At 44.3% G+C, this 12,467-nt stretch overlaps 2 protein-coding genes across 2 annotated transcripts in view; one reads left to right on the forward strand and one right to left on the reverse strand.

The window, feature by feature from the left end:
* Positions 1-12,467, reverse strand: part of LOC311496164 (chemokine-like protein TAFA-5) — a gene marked incomplete at its 3' end in the record, with an annotated part of 146,711 nt that overhangs the window by 17,404 nt on the left and 116,840 nt on the right. The gene's annotated exons all lie outside the window — the stretch shown is intronic.
* LOC311495905 (bromodomain-containing protein 1-like) lies at positions 188-11,139 on the forward strand. The gene is made up of 11 exons (XM_084555554.1): positions 188-696; positions 2,116-3,503; positions 3,659-3,815; positions 3,909-4,037; positions 5,049-5,177; positions 5,595-5,907; positions 6,174-6,938; positions 7,103-7,232; positions 8,176-8,306; positions 10,434-10,588; positions 10,996-11,139. Exons 2-11 carry the CDS (start codon positions 2,134-2,136, stop codon positions 11,008-11,010), a joined length of 3,294 nt encoding a protein of 1,097 aa, XP_084411680.1. The 5' UTR covers positions 188-696; positions 2,116-2,133; the 3' UTR covers positions 11,011-11,139.

Raw genomic sequence — 12,467 nt, forward strand, 5'->3', positions numbered from 1 at the left:
GTTGCCCCAGATACCTGCAAGCTCACTGAATGTGGATTAATCCGCCGCTGGAAATAGCCCCCAGAAAGATGTACTTTTTCTTGCTGTTTGAATGTTTTTGTTTTTTTTTCTTAAAAATAGCAGTGGCAAGTTGTTCTAACCTGAATTTTTTAATATTTTTTTTTTTTAGAGATCATTGTCCAGACAGGTGTGTGCCCACATTAGGATTACGATTGCCATATACCATGTTTATGAAATGTCAGCGGATGGAGTGTCGGGATCACCCATGTCCTGTGTATCTAGCAGAGACTATGGATCACCCCATTCACATTCTATGATCACCCCTCAGGAAAAAAAAAAAACAAACCGACCAACTTCCTGGTATGTGCGCATACGTGCTGACGTCACGACGCACCGTCTCACAACCGCATTGTTGTGGGGGTAGAGAAGCTCGGGCAGCCGCTGAGCTCTGCCACTTCTAACTGCTTTCCCTCAGTCCCAACGGTCAGTATTTTTCCTGATATCTGAGTATAACACTCAAAACCGGCTCCGTCGCCCTGGATACCTGTCGGTTACTTTCAGGTTTCACTCGGTTCAGCGCGAGCTGCGGCCGCTGTTGGGTGAGCGGACTGAATGTGGATTTAACTGCCGCTCCGCTCCGCAGGCCGCACCGCCATTGCTGCTGTTTTTATAAGCTGAATTCGTGAAAATACCGAGGTAAGTTCTCCCTCACTCCTTCATTGCGTTTACAATATATATCACCTGCCGTCTGGACAGGTTAAAACTCAAAAACAATCTATATCGCTGTGAGAAGAAGCCAACTTTTTCAGTTGAGGTAGTTTCTTGTTGTATTGGTCGCCATATTTCCTCCCCCTTCAGTTAGTGTAGTGCTAGCAGGCTAACGCTAGCCTGGTTTGTGGACGGAGTGTCCTAATGCATACAACTAGCGACCGGAGAGACCGCTGCCTGTGTAGGGGGCACCACCGGGCTGTCTTTTCTTGCAACAGACCCCCGTTGGCCTGTGTTTAGTTGGCAACTTAGAAGCAGGTTTGGGAAATCACCCAGATGAAAGTTGTAATTCGTACATCAGGAGCTAAGGTTATCCGTGGCTAGCAAAAACTGTTCACCGCACAGACGGGGAGAGAATGAGCTGAAGCTGCTGCTGTTGTTAGCCGATCTTATTCATCAACAAGCAGCTCTCAACAGCTTGCCGAGGCTCCCTGCAGTCGGCGTGGAAGCACACTGCTCTCAGTGCATTTCTTTCATTTATCCAACCAGTGAGCGTTATGTTTCCGCCCCCTGTACTATTTAGCAGCCAACTGAAAACGCGTTGAGCTCACAAATTAAAGGCGTACAATCACACACCTCTGGAGCCACGAATTTAAATGTTGCTTTCAGTACAGCACATGTTTAATGATACAGATACGTACAGCCAGGGCTGAAATGTTGAGACAAAAAATCTCGGGAGGAGGCATTTGCTGGTTTCCTTTCTATGACTATCTCTTTTTTTAAATGCAGTTGTTATTATTGCAATTATTGTTCATAAAATAAAAATAAAATCATGATCATTAGTTTACATGAAATTTAAACTTTGAAATTCCACACGATACTTAACTGCGTCTCGTAATTGATAGAGACTGTATTAGTAACTGCTTTGTTTCACAATGAAAGGTGCTTAAATCCTGAAGCATACTCAGTTGCCCAGCGCTCTTGGTGGTTACCTTTTGGTAGAGGTGTGTGATATCATGTATTTTACCCTTTAGAAGTCATTTATGTGTTTAATTGTTAAAAGTAGTTTATACAAATCATCAGAACTTTTGTAAACATGGAATACGGAAGAAAAGATGCATTTCTGCAAAAGATGCATTTATTTCTGAGACTGGAATAGGTGGTGATACTCTTGTGTAAACACATCAACTGCCCAACATGGTTCATTCAAGGCAGGATTGGGGGTTAAGGCTGTTAATCATTGGTTCAGTTAATGTTATGTTTCATCCACCACTCTTCTCTGTTTGCTAGTTGTTGCTTCTTAGGGAAAGATAATGACAAGAAAACTTGCACTTGTCCAGCAATTGTTGCCACAACATCACATCAGTGAGTCAGTGACACTGTTTATTTCATTTGTTTGGGTTTCAGGGCCTTCACAGCTTCAGCATGAAGAAGAAAAGCCGAAATCACCGCACAACAGTGCTAAAGAGGGACTCTTCTCCCATCAAGCCATCACCCAACCGTGAGACACTGACGTACGCACAGGCTCAGCGAATGGTCGAGCTGGAGGTGGATGGCCGAGTGCACCGGCTCAGCATCTATGACAAGCTGGACATCATTTCTGATGATGACCCCACGGCTCAGGAGATTATGGAGTGTAACAGCAACAAGGAAAACAACGAAAAGCCCCAGCAGGTCTTGGTACGCTCTGTGCGCCTCAAAAACAACCAGAAGAAGAACGCAGCTCTCACTGCCTCGCAGAGCAGCAGTGCCTCTCACAGCAGCTCCAGTGGCCTGTTGGAGCCAAAGGTTAGGACGGTTGAATATAATCTGCCCGTGGTACCGAGGAGGCCGGCTGCTTATTACAAATACACTGAGAGGACAGCGGAGGAGCTAGATGAGGAGGTGGAATACGACATGGACGAGGAAGACTATGCATGGCTGGAGCTCATTAATGAAAAAAGAAAGAGTGAAGGCATCAGTCAGGTTTCTCACAACTTGTTTGAGTTCCTCATGGACCGTTTTGAGAAGGAATCATACTTAGCCACGCAGGGTCAGAGTGACCTGCAGTCACTGGTAGACGAAGATGCTGTCTGCTGCATCTGCATGGACGGAGATGGAGCGGACAGTAATGTCATCTTGTTCTGTGACTCCTGCAATATCGCAGTGCATCAGGAGTGCTACGGCGTGCCATACATTCCTGAGGGCCAGTGGTTGTGCCGTCACTGCCTACAGTGTCCATCGCGGCCAGCTGAGTGTGTTTTCTGCCCAAACCGAGGTGGAGCCCTGAAGAAGACAGACGACGACCGTTGGGGCCATGTAGCGTGCGCTCTGTGGGTGCCTGAAGTTGGCTTCTCAGACACAGTTTTCATCGAGCCAATCGATGGTGTGCGCAACATCCCTCCTGCTCGCTGGAAGCTGACCTGCTACTTGTGTAAGGAGAAGGGTGCTGGAGCCTGTATCCAGTGCGACAAGATCAACTGTTACACTGCTTTCCATGTCAGCTGTGCCCAGAAGGCTGGCCTCTACATGAAAATGGAGCCTGTCAAAGAGGTGACTTCATCCGGCACTGCCACTTTCTCTGTGAAAAAGACGGCTTACTGCTGCAGCCACACCCCTGAAGGCTGCGATCGTCGGCCACTCAACATCTACGAGGAGCTGCACCCCAAAAATGGAGCCTGTCACAAGAGGTCGGACAAGAGGGGGAAGGCCCGGGCCAAGGGCTGGCAGAAGAAAAAGAGTAAGAGAGGAGAGCCTGAAACAGAACGAGAACCCGAGATCCCTACCACCTCTGGTCCTAGTATCACCTCTTCAAGGTGAGCTCAGTTTTCTTTATCTAGAGAGCCATTCCTGTGTCGCTTTGTTAGTAGCCTTTTCTTCATGTCTGTCAGCATGCAGAAAACAGGCATGTTGGACAGAATGTTTTGTGTTCAGTGGTTAATATCACCTTTTTTTCTTCTTCATGGGTCAGTTTTGATACCATCCTGAACCAGGTGGCAGTTCAGAGAAAGCGGCCCTTCATTGAGCGAGTGCTGAGCTACTGGGTGCTTAAAAGACAGTCGAGGAATAATGTACCGCTGATCCGCCGACTACAGGCCAACCCCCAGCCGCCTAAAACCAAGCACACGGTCAGTCCTGCTGACACATTCCAGCTTTAGAGGCCGAAGCATTATTGTTTGATGCAGTTTTTGTTACTGAGCACAAGCTTGTGTTTACTACAGGACCGCATGGAGACGAACCAGGCGCTGAAAGAGCAGCTAAAAGAGTGGCACCGTCTCCGCCACGACCTTGAACGAGCCCGTCTGCTGCTGGAACTCATCAGGAAGAGAGAGAAAATGAAGAGGGAGGAGGTAGGAGTCCATTTTCTGTTTCTGTAGCCTAAAGCTTCATTTGATTCCTGTGCATACTGACTGCAGGTTTTTTGTCGGGACATGTGGTTTATTTCCAGGCACCTACCAAACGGACACACAAAAGTTCCATGACTATACTGGCTATGATTTTACTTAATTTACTCTCACAAACTTACTGTGTTGCTATGAAATGTCAGTTCTTGCTAAATGCTGAAGAGTTACTTTCAGAAAAAAAAAATGTTGTTATTCATAAATTGTTGTGTTCCTCAAGAAAATCATTCGTTCCCAAAGTTGCGAAATTAGTTGACTCACCTTGTATTATGGGCACAGATTGAACCACTTTACTATTTGTTTACTTTTTTATTCATGCTTTATGTTTTAGGGTTGTCAGTATGGCCATCCTATTTTTGTGAGCACAGTGTCTTAGGAATGCCATCAGAACATTTCTTTGAAATTTAGCACAAACTCAGGAATTACGTAGAGTTTAGTGTGCCATAGTCACTGTGACCTAACATAGCTTGTTTTTGGCCAAAACTAATTATTTAGAGACATATTTCTAAAAAAATTCATCCATTTCACCTCCCCCCGAATTACAACTAGGACAGGCTGTACTTCTTGATGAAAATAGTTTGTTTCTTTCTGGAAATTATTCACTTGAATCACACATATCAATTTAGTTATAACTTTCACTTGCCAAAATACAATAAATTCCCTTTATTCAGGGTCCATAATTAACATTTTGACTCACTGGCCAGGGGAACTGCTTATTTTTTAATAGCTAAAATAACAGATTGCGTTTTGTGTTGCATATACATTAATTTCAATACATTTTATTGATATAATAATGTATTGTGTACAGTCTTGAAGAAAGGGCCAGAGCATTCACACTTGCCAAACAAAGGGTGAAGCTCAGGAAAACCACACAAGATTATAAGGACTGATGTGTTACTTTTGATGGTGTCTGGTGCTGTTTATGTGTATTAAATTTATTGGGTTGTCTTCTACCATCAGATGAAACTACAGCAGTCAGTGCTGGAGGTCCAGCTGACCCCCTTCAACATACTCCTGAGAGCTGTGCTTGGTCAACTACAAGAGAAGGACCAATACAGTATCTTCGCTCAGCCTGTCAACATCAAGGAGGTCTGCAACCATTTATCTGTCTGTTCATAGACAAGTTAAAACAATTAGATACAGAGCAGAAGCCCTTTTTCCAATTCATGCAACTATCAAATTTCCACAATAAAACAACCATTAGGAACTCCTCCTATTCCTGACACAGGACTGTTATCACAGTTGTTTATTTATTATTAGTCTGTGTGTTACAACTTGTGAGATCTTGTGACAGATACAAATTTGTAGAAGTGAAGCCTTTATTGAACACACCCCGAACCACAAAACAGAAACTGCTGATAACCCTGTGTGTTTTAAATGTTTGGAACTAGAATCTGTAATCTACTGTTTACTGGCTTTCTAAAGATGTTTTTCAGTGAAAACGAAACAGGCTGTCATCCATTCTTCATGATATGCAGCCTCTGATGTGTCTCCTATCCCCTTCAGGTCCCTGACTACCTAGACCATATCAAGGACCCCATGGACTTCTCCACCATGAGGAAACGCATCGATGCTCACAACTACAGGAGCCTAGAGGAGTTTGAGGCTGACTTCAACCTCATAATTGCAAACTGTATGAAATACAATGCCAAGGACACGTTTTTCTACAAGGCAGCTCAGCGGATGCAGGACCATGGAGGAGCCATCCTCCGCAGGGCCCGCAGAGAAGCCGACAGAATCGGCTTTGACTTCCCCAGCGGGTTACTTCTACCTGAACCCCCAAAGCAGGAGGCACTTCCCCCCTTCTCCTGGGAGGACGGTAAGTGATCTTATAGAAGCAGTGAATCAATGCAAGAAATTGCAGATTAGTCATTTCTCTTCTCTGAAGCAGTTGGAAGAATAACTCCTGTAAACATGATTTGCACCTATTTCTTTATTGTATTGACCAAAAACTAATGGATCCACCAGGAGTGACTTGAAATGTTAAATGTGGTGTTTGCGCAGCAGTTTAAATCAGTTAATATGTCATGTGCTGGGGAGATGAAACGCAGATGAACTGATGTCATATGACTGTGTCTTTATCAGTGGATCGCTTGCTTAGCCCTGCCTATCGTCAGCGTACCCCTCTGGAAGATCAGCTGAAGGAACTCCTGGAGAAGCTGGATCTAAGCACGGCCATGAAGCACAGCCCGTCCCGCAGCAAGAGGCTCAAACTCCTCAAAAAGGTCATCACAGAAGTCCGCAGCGAAATAAGCCTGAAGAAGTCCCTACCACCACCACCACCACCACACTCCGCCCCAGATCCTGGTAGGACACCAACAGAGTCAGAAGAGAAACCACTACCTGAACCTCCAGCAAGCCCTGGCACACCCAGGGAGGACAAGTCTTTACCCCCACCAACATTAGAGCTGTTAACCTCACCATCCCAGCTCGACACCTCGCCCAGCAACTCGGAGCCGCCCTCTCTGAAGGCTATGGCACCCTTCTTGGACCAGACTCCCATGGAGCTTGATGATGGCATAAACAGATCTACCTCAGTGCCCCTGGAGACCCCCAACGGGCACATCCCAGACCCGCAGCTCCCCAACGGTGACCTCCACATGGAAGCATCTGGCACCTGCAACCGACGGACCAACATACTCTTCCGCAAGTCCAAGAGTGCCAGCCCACAGAAGCCACCCAAGAGTCAAGAGGCATCCGGTGTATTGTCACCGCCCCTGGGCGCCAAAACCTTCCTGTCAGTGGTGATCCCACGACTGGAGACGCTCCTCCTGCCCAAGAAAAGAACCCGTAGCACCAGCGCTGATGGTGAGGATGATGAGGAGTCACCGATCAAACGTCTCGGCACAGGTACCCTTTCAGATTTGTTATCATGCTTCAGTTCCAACAAAACTGCCATAAAAACACAATACACTTTCAAAACCATTTTTACAATCAAGTCAGTGTACAGTTGCTCCTTTTATTGTACTGTGAACTATTTCTTATGTGTGAGGTTTATTTTTTTTTATCCTCAGGAATAGCAAATGGTTTTGTGGTGGAGGAGGAGGAGGTAGTCTCAGCATCTCCCCGTCTGCTGGAGCCTCGTCGCCGCTGTGCCTCAGAGTCGAGCATCTCCTCCAGTGGAAGCATCCTCTGTGACACAACGTGAGTAAAGGAGGAAGTATGTTGCTCACAGATAACGGAAGTTTGCAGTTTGTAATGAGACTCTTTCACTTTGAGATCAAAACTCAGATTAAGTGAAAAGAAACCTCACAGTGTAGAAACTGTTCATGTGGCTTTAGTTGACGGAGGCATGCAGAGGCTGCTCCAAAGCGTCACGTTTTGCCTCATTCATTTTGCGCTACAATTTCACATATTTTACAGACATGAAGTGGCACAATATGCTTACATTCGACATCCGCACGTGCTAGGGCGAGGTATCGCTACTCATTTCCTGAATCGATTCTATTCTGATTCACAAGGTCCCGATTTGGTTTGTTTTGATTCAATATCGGTGAGAGATTTTCATAAAACTAACAGTGTTATTGGTTCTGGAGATTTGTTGTATTTCCACAATATTTTACCACAAGCTGGCTCATTTTGCATGTCCTCCTGATTACCAGTAGTTCAAATTAGTCCTCTGTGGAGGACATTTGTAAACCTGAATATCTCCCACCCACTGCATTCGACTGAATTAGATCATTTTGCTAGCTACAGAGGACATTTAGGGCTTTTCAATGAAAACAAATGTGAATGGGTGGGGCTAGTATTCTAATTATCTTACAAAGATTGTGGAATTTAAAAAAAAAAATGTGACTGAACAATAATGTTCTTCCTGATAGTCAGGAGGATATTTCTATGCTTTGATGAAGCTCTTCTGTCGTCGTACCTCCAGTCTGCTTTCAGGTCTGACGGAGCTCTTAGGGTTGTAGCTTCAGTCCCTCACATGTGGACTAGTCTTGTTGCGCGATCATGCGAGATCTGTCAAAAACCATATCAGAGGATTTTATTAATCATCATCTTTCATCTGGTTGATCTGAGCGCTGATTGATCCACCAGATTACGTTTCAATATTTTTCTTATCCAGCTTCGTTTTTGTCTCTTTCAGCCCCGTCATTGTGTCTAAAAGCAGTAAAGGGCGTCCAGTGGCGGCTCGGCGAAACACTGTGGACGACAAAAGCACTCTGATGACCTGTATTGAGAACGGAGAGTTCCCCAAAGGTGCTAAGGTCTCTTCAGGTGAACATAACTGCATCTGTCCACTTATTCAGCAACCAGTGTCATCTGATGGGTTTGCATGAAACAGCATGGCAGGCTTTGCTTTACAACTCTAACCCCTGTCTTCTGAAGACATTTACTGAACTTATTAAAAAGTCCCCGTCTCTCAGTACTAATACTGTTGCATGTATTGTTGTTTTATTATTCGTTGCTTACGTTACATCCTTTCTTTTCTACTACTCTACATCTGCAAAACGGAGAGCGTCAACGTTGAATGAGTTATTTTTTAATGTCCTGATGTTGAAGTCCTTCAGAAAGCCTAGAATGGGAATTTACGACTTGACACAGTTGTGGTGTTTAACAAACGGGCTCTCAGAGCGTGGTTCAGGGGCCCTGAAGTCCTTGGATGAAATCAGCCCAGGCTCAAACTTCCAACTGCAGGTTTAAGCTGCAAAGGAAGTGGTAAATGAGAGAAGAAAACAGAAACAGGAAGCCTGTGTTGGACGAGGCCAAAGGGAAATGGCAGCCGTTAGGATCTGTGAGTTCAGACTAAATTATAGACTCAAACCAAGGCCACAAACGATATCCAATCAGCTACTTTGTATTTTAGTGATCTGGTGATTCTCATTATTTTAACTTGTAAAACTACATTGTTCATTGTTATTACACAAGTGACTAGTCAAGTCAGTTAGCATGACACCAGCGTACATAAAGATATTACGTCAGGAAGGATTAAAAAAAAATGTCAGATAACACCCCACACGTGTTTGCTCAGCTCCTATGTGTATGGCTCAGTATTTAGACTGGTTGGGTTTGTTTATTTAGATCAGAGGTCTTCAACAGGGGGTCCGCGACCCCTAGGGGGTCCGCGGAGGTACTGCAGGGGGGTCGCGAAAATGTTTTGATTGATTAGACATTTTTTTATATTCACCTCCACAATTTTTTTTAAACACACATGAAGTTCTTTTTAAATGTTATACAGCTTGGGGATTATGGGGAAAAGAATCAAGGCTCTAACTATTATATAACATATATTTATGGGCGATTTCCTGATAGTAGTGATCATAAACGGCAACAGAGTCAACCATCTTGATGTAAATAAACGATCTATGCTGCTGTGCCATACTATAGGACCGGTTTAATATAAAACACAATTTTATACAATATATATATATAAGTAGGGGGTCCCCGCTCCATCTCTCCATCAGATTGGGGGTCCTTGGCCTGGAAAACGTTGAAGACCCCTGATTTAGATTCATTAGGTGTTGTTAGTGGAAAAGCTGTTCTGTATAAGTATAAGTTAACACTTACTGTACATAGCAAACCAATGCAGTCAGATGTCAAATTCCGTCCTTCCTACAAATACTGATCCTGGTCCTTTAATATTTGATATCTGCTGATACAGATTCTATTTGTGATTTTGATGTATATTAATTATAAAATGTGTACAACACAATGAAATAACAGTGTAGTCTACTAAGTTGGTACACCTTCTTTTTCAGAAGCTAATCAAGCCAAATACTGAAGATCCTAATTTAAAAATACTATATTTATGAGCTGAAGTTTGGTGTGTGTGTGTCTCATCTGGCGTGCTTGGCTCTGTGGTCAGACTGGTTGGTTGTGTGTGTGTGTGTGTGTGTGTTTACCTCCTTTCCAGTGAGTATGGCTGTGTGTTCAGACTGGTTGTGTTCTCTGTTGCAGTGAACCCTTCATAACTTGCTTGTCGTTGTTCCTGTAGAGGTGTGGAAGCCCACTGCTGCTTCTCCATTTGTTCTGGAGCCTCTTAAACTAGTTTGGGCTAAATGTAGTGGATATCCCTCCTTCCCCGCCCTGGTGAGTGAGTGTTAGTCCCCTCTGTATCTCATTACCCATCTGTCCCTCTGCCATTGTTCGTGCTGTAGCTTGTGATTTGTGCTCGTAGCCATGTAGGAGCTTCCAGCTGGCCGATCGTGGACTGGTTGGTGTGTGTGTGTGTGTGCAGTGGGGCCACTTCGCTCAGGTCGTTTTGGGCTTGACTCTGACTTGCATGCTCATGTCTCTAAATGCAGGTTTCTTCTCTGTGGCCAAAGCCACTAGGATGTACTCCAGACCTGTTACTGTGAGAAGGCTTCCTGACTTCGTGTCCACCCCTCTTTTTGGTCTTCATAGATCATGGACCCCAGAGTTCGGAAGACGGAGTGTCGGCACAACGGAGTGGGGCTTCCCCTGCCGCCGCCGGACGTTCTCAGAGCCGGAGAGCGGATGCAGTTCAGGTCCGCAGAGAAACTCTTCCTCGTCCACTTCTTCGACAGCAGGCGCAGCTGGTGAGGCACTCAGCACCTCCCTTCAATACTAGAAAGGCTGCAATTAGAGAAAAATAGAGATGATATAATCTACTTTAAAAGAATGCAAACTAATGCTGTCAGCCATAAATAATTTGATCCTCACTAATACACCTGCCACTGTAGTCTCTGCAGATTCTACCAGTGACTGTTTTAGTTACGTTTATTACAGTTCACAGTCATATGATTGTTTCCCTGAATCGCAAGCAGTTTTACTACCTAAAAATTACAAATTATTTATTTATATATCTCCTAAACAGTCACTAAGATTCCCTGAAAACTGTCTGTCTTAGCTCTGGGCTCTTAAGGGTCAACTCCCTAAACTCCACCTTGTTCTTATTGGTAAATGATGCTGGAGCATTTTCAGAAACCATACTTTCTTTCACCAGGCAATGGCTTCCTAGATCCAAGATGGCTCCCTTTGGAATCAACAAGACGCTCGACAGAATTAAGCTGATGGAGGGTCACTCCTCTTCCCTCCGCAAAACTGTGCAGCTCGCCTTTGACCGAGCCATGAACCACCTGAGCCGTGTTAGCAGTGAGCTTGTGCCGAGCGCCAGCGTCACGGACTGAAGCCCCTGCGTCCCATCTTCCCAAACCCTCCACCTCATAAATCCTCCCATCATTCATCTCTCCTCTTTCTCCTTTCATCTTTTGGTTTTCAGTCACGGCAGACACTGTCTGTTTCTGCCTCGTACGCACAACACACATAGACTCACTTGTCATGTTTACCATTTCCTGCGAACTGGAACCAGATCGTGTCCACGTCTCCTAACACATCAACCCCACCCGTGTGAAATACTGTAGCTTGTGATGGTCACCCTGTTTTGTCAAAGAGCTATGCAACGAAAAACGACTCGGTTAGCGGGTGCAATGAGTTGAACGAAAAAAAAATAATCCTAGGCTGTGAGGACTGATAAATCGCAGGTCTAAAGCTGTTGAATGTGTCAGAGTTTGACCTCTGACCTCCTTAAATGTGCTGCAAGACTGCTGCAACAATCCCACTGCCATGAAATTGTCCATCAGTGTGTGTGTGACAGCAGCAGCTCCTGTAAATATCCTGTACAAGGCCTGACACTAATTTATTCACTCCCTCAGTCTGTTTTGGTAAACGGCGTTCTGATATTTATACACAGATAATGATCCACGTCGTTCTGCTGGTGCTATCTCTACAGAGAAAAAACAAACATGCATACTGTATTGAACTTTTTTTTCAGCTTCTTTTGTACGGTTTTTGTAAGTTATTGAGTTCTCAAACTTCAAGTTCTCTCGTCTTTGGCATTACGTTTTTTTTGTGTGTGCATTTTTTACCTGAATGATTTTACTGGACTACTTTTTTGTTGTTGTACATATTTATATAAAATCTATATAGAATCACTCAAAGTTTAAAATGCCTAAAGTGCATCATTCACACCAAAACCAAAAAATCTGCTGCCCACAGGTTTCCCACTAATGTGTTTTGGGTTTTTCTTTTTCTCCAAGTTTTTAGCCTTTCTGTTTGTGTGCTGTGATGAGTTTGAGTCTTCTGTAAAATGTCACGGAATCCTCTTCTCCGCCTGAACTTAACTACAGTCAGCTGTAGGAGAGAAGAGAATGTGCCTGTACTAATTTATTGTAAAGCAGAAAATGTATATGCATTACTTTATAGAGAGAGTATCATAAGAAAAAAAAACTACGGGCACACTAGGAGCCACGTGTAGAGGCCCCTCCTCTTCTGTTTTGTGAGTCGTCTTTTTTTATTTTTTGGATTGATAGCATTAAATCTGAGAGGTGATAGCGTTTGTTGTTTAATTTCAACAGGGTAGCAATGGGTAGACTTCCTGTTTTCTTGGCCCCTCTGGATGTGGATGTTGTGTGTAAA

The sequence above is a fragment of the Chelon labrosus genome (genome assembly GCF_963514085.1).
Source record: "Chelon labrosus genome assembly, chromosome: 11".
NCBI lineage: Eukaryota > Metazoa > Chordata > Actinopteri > Mugiliformes > Mugilidae > Chelon > Chelon labrosus.

Bases quoted from the DNA above. Each gene is read 5' to 3' on its own strand.
- LOC311495905 (XM_084555554.1), top strand. From the start codon at position 2,134: ATGAAGAAGAAAAGCCGAAATCACCGCACAACAGTGCTAAAGAGGGAC. The intron at 5,178-5,594 runs GTCTGCAACCAT...TATCCCCTTCAG, and splicing joins AGCCTGTCAACATCAAGGAG to GTCCCTGACTACCTAGACCA. The intron at 7,233-8,175 runs GTGAGTAAAGGA...TGTCTCTTTCAG, and splicing joins AGCATCCTCTGTGACACAAC to CCCCGTCATTGTGTCTAAAA.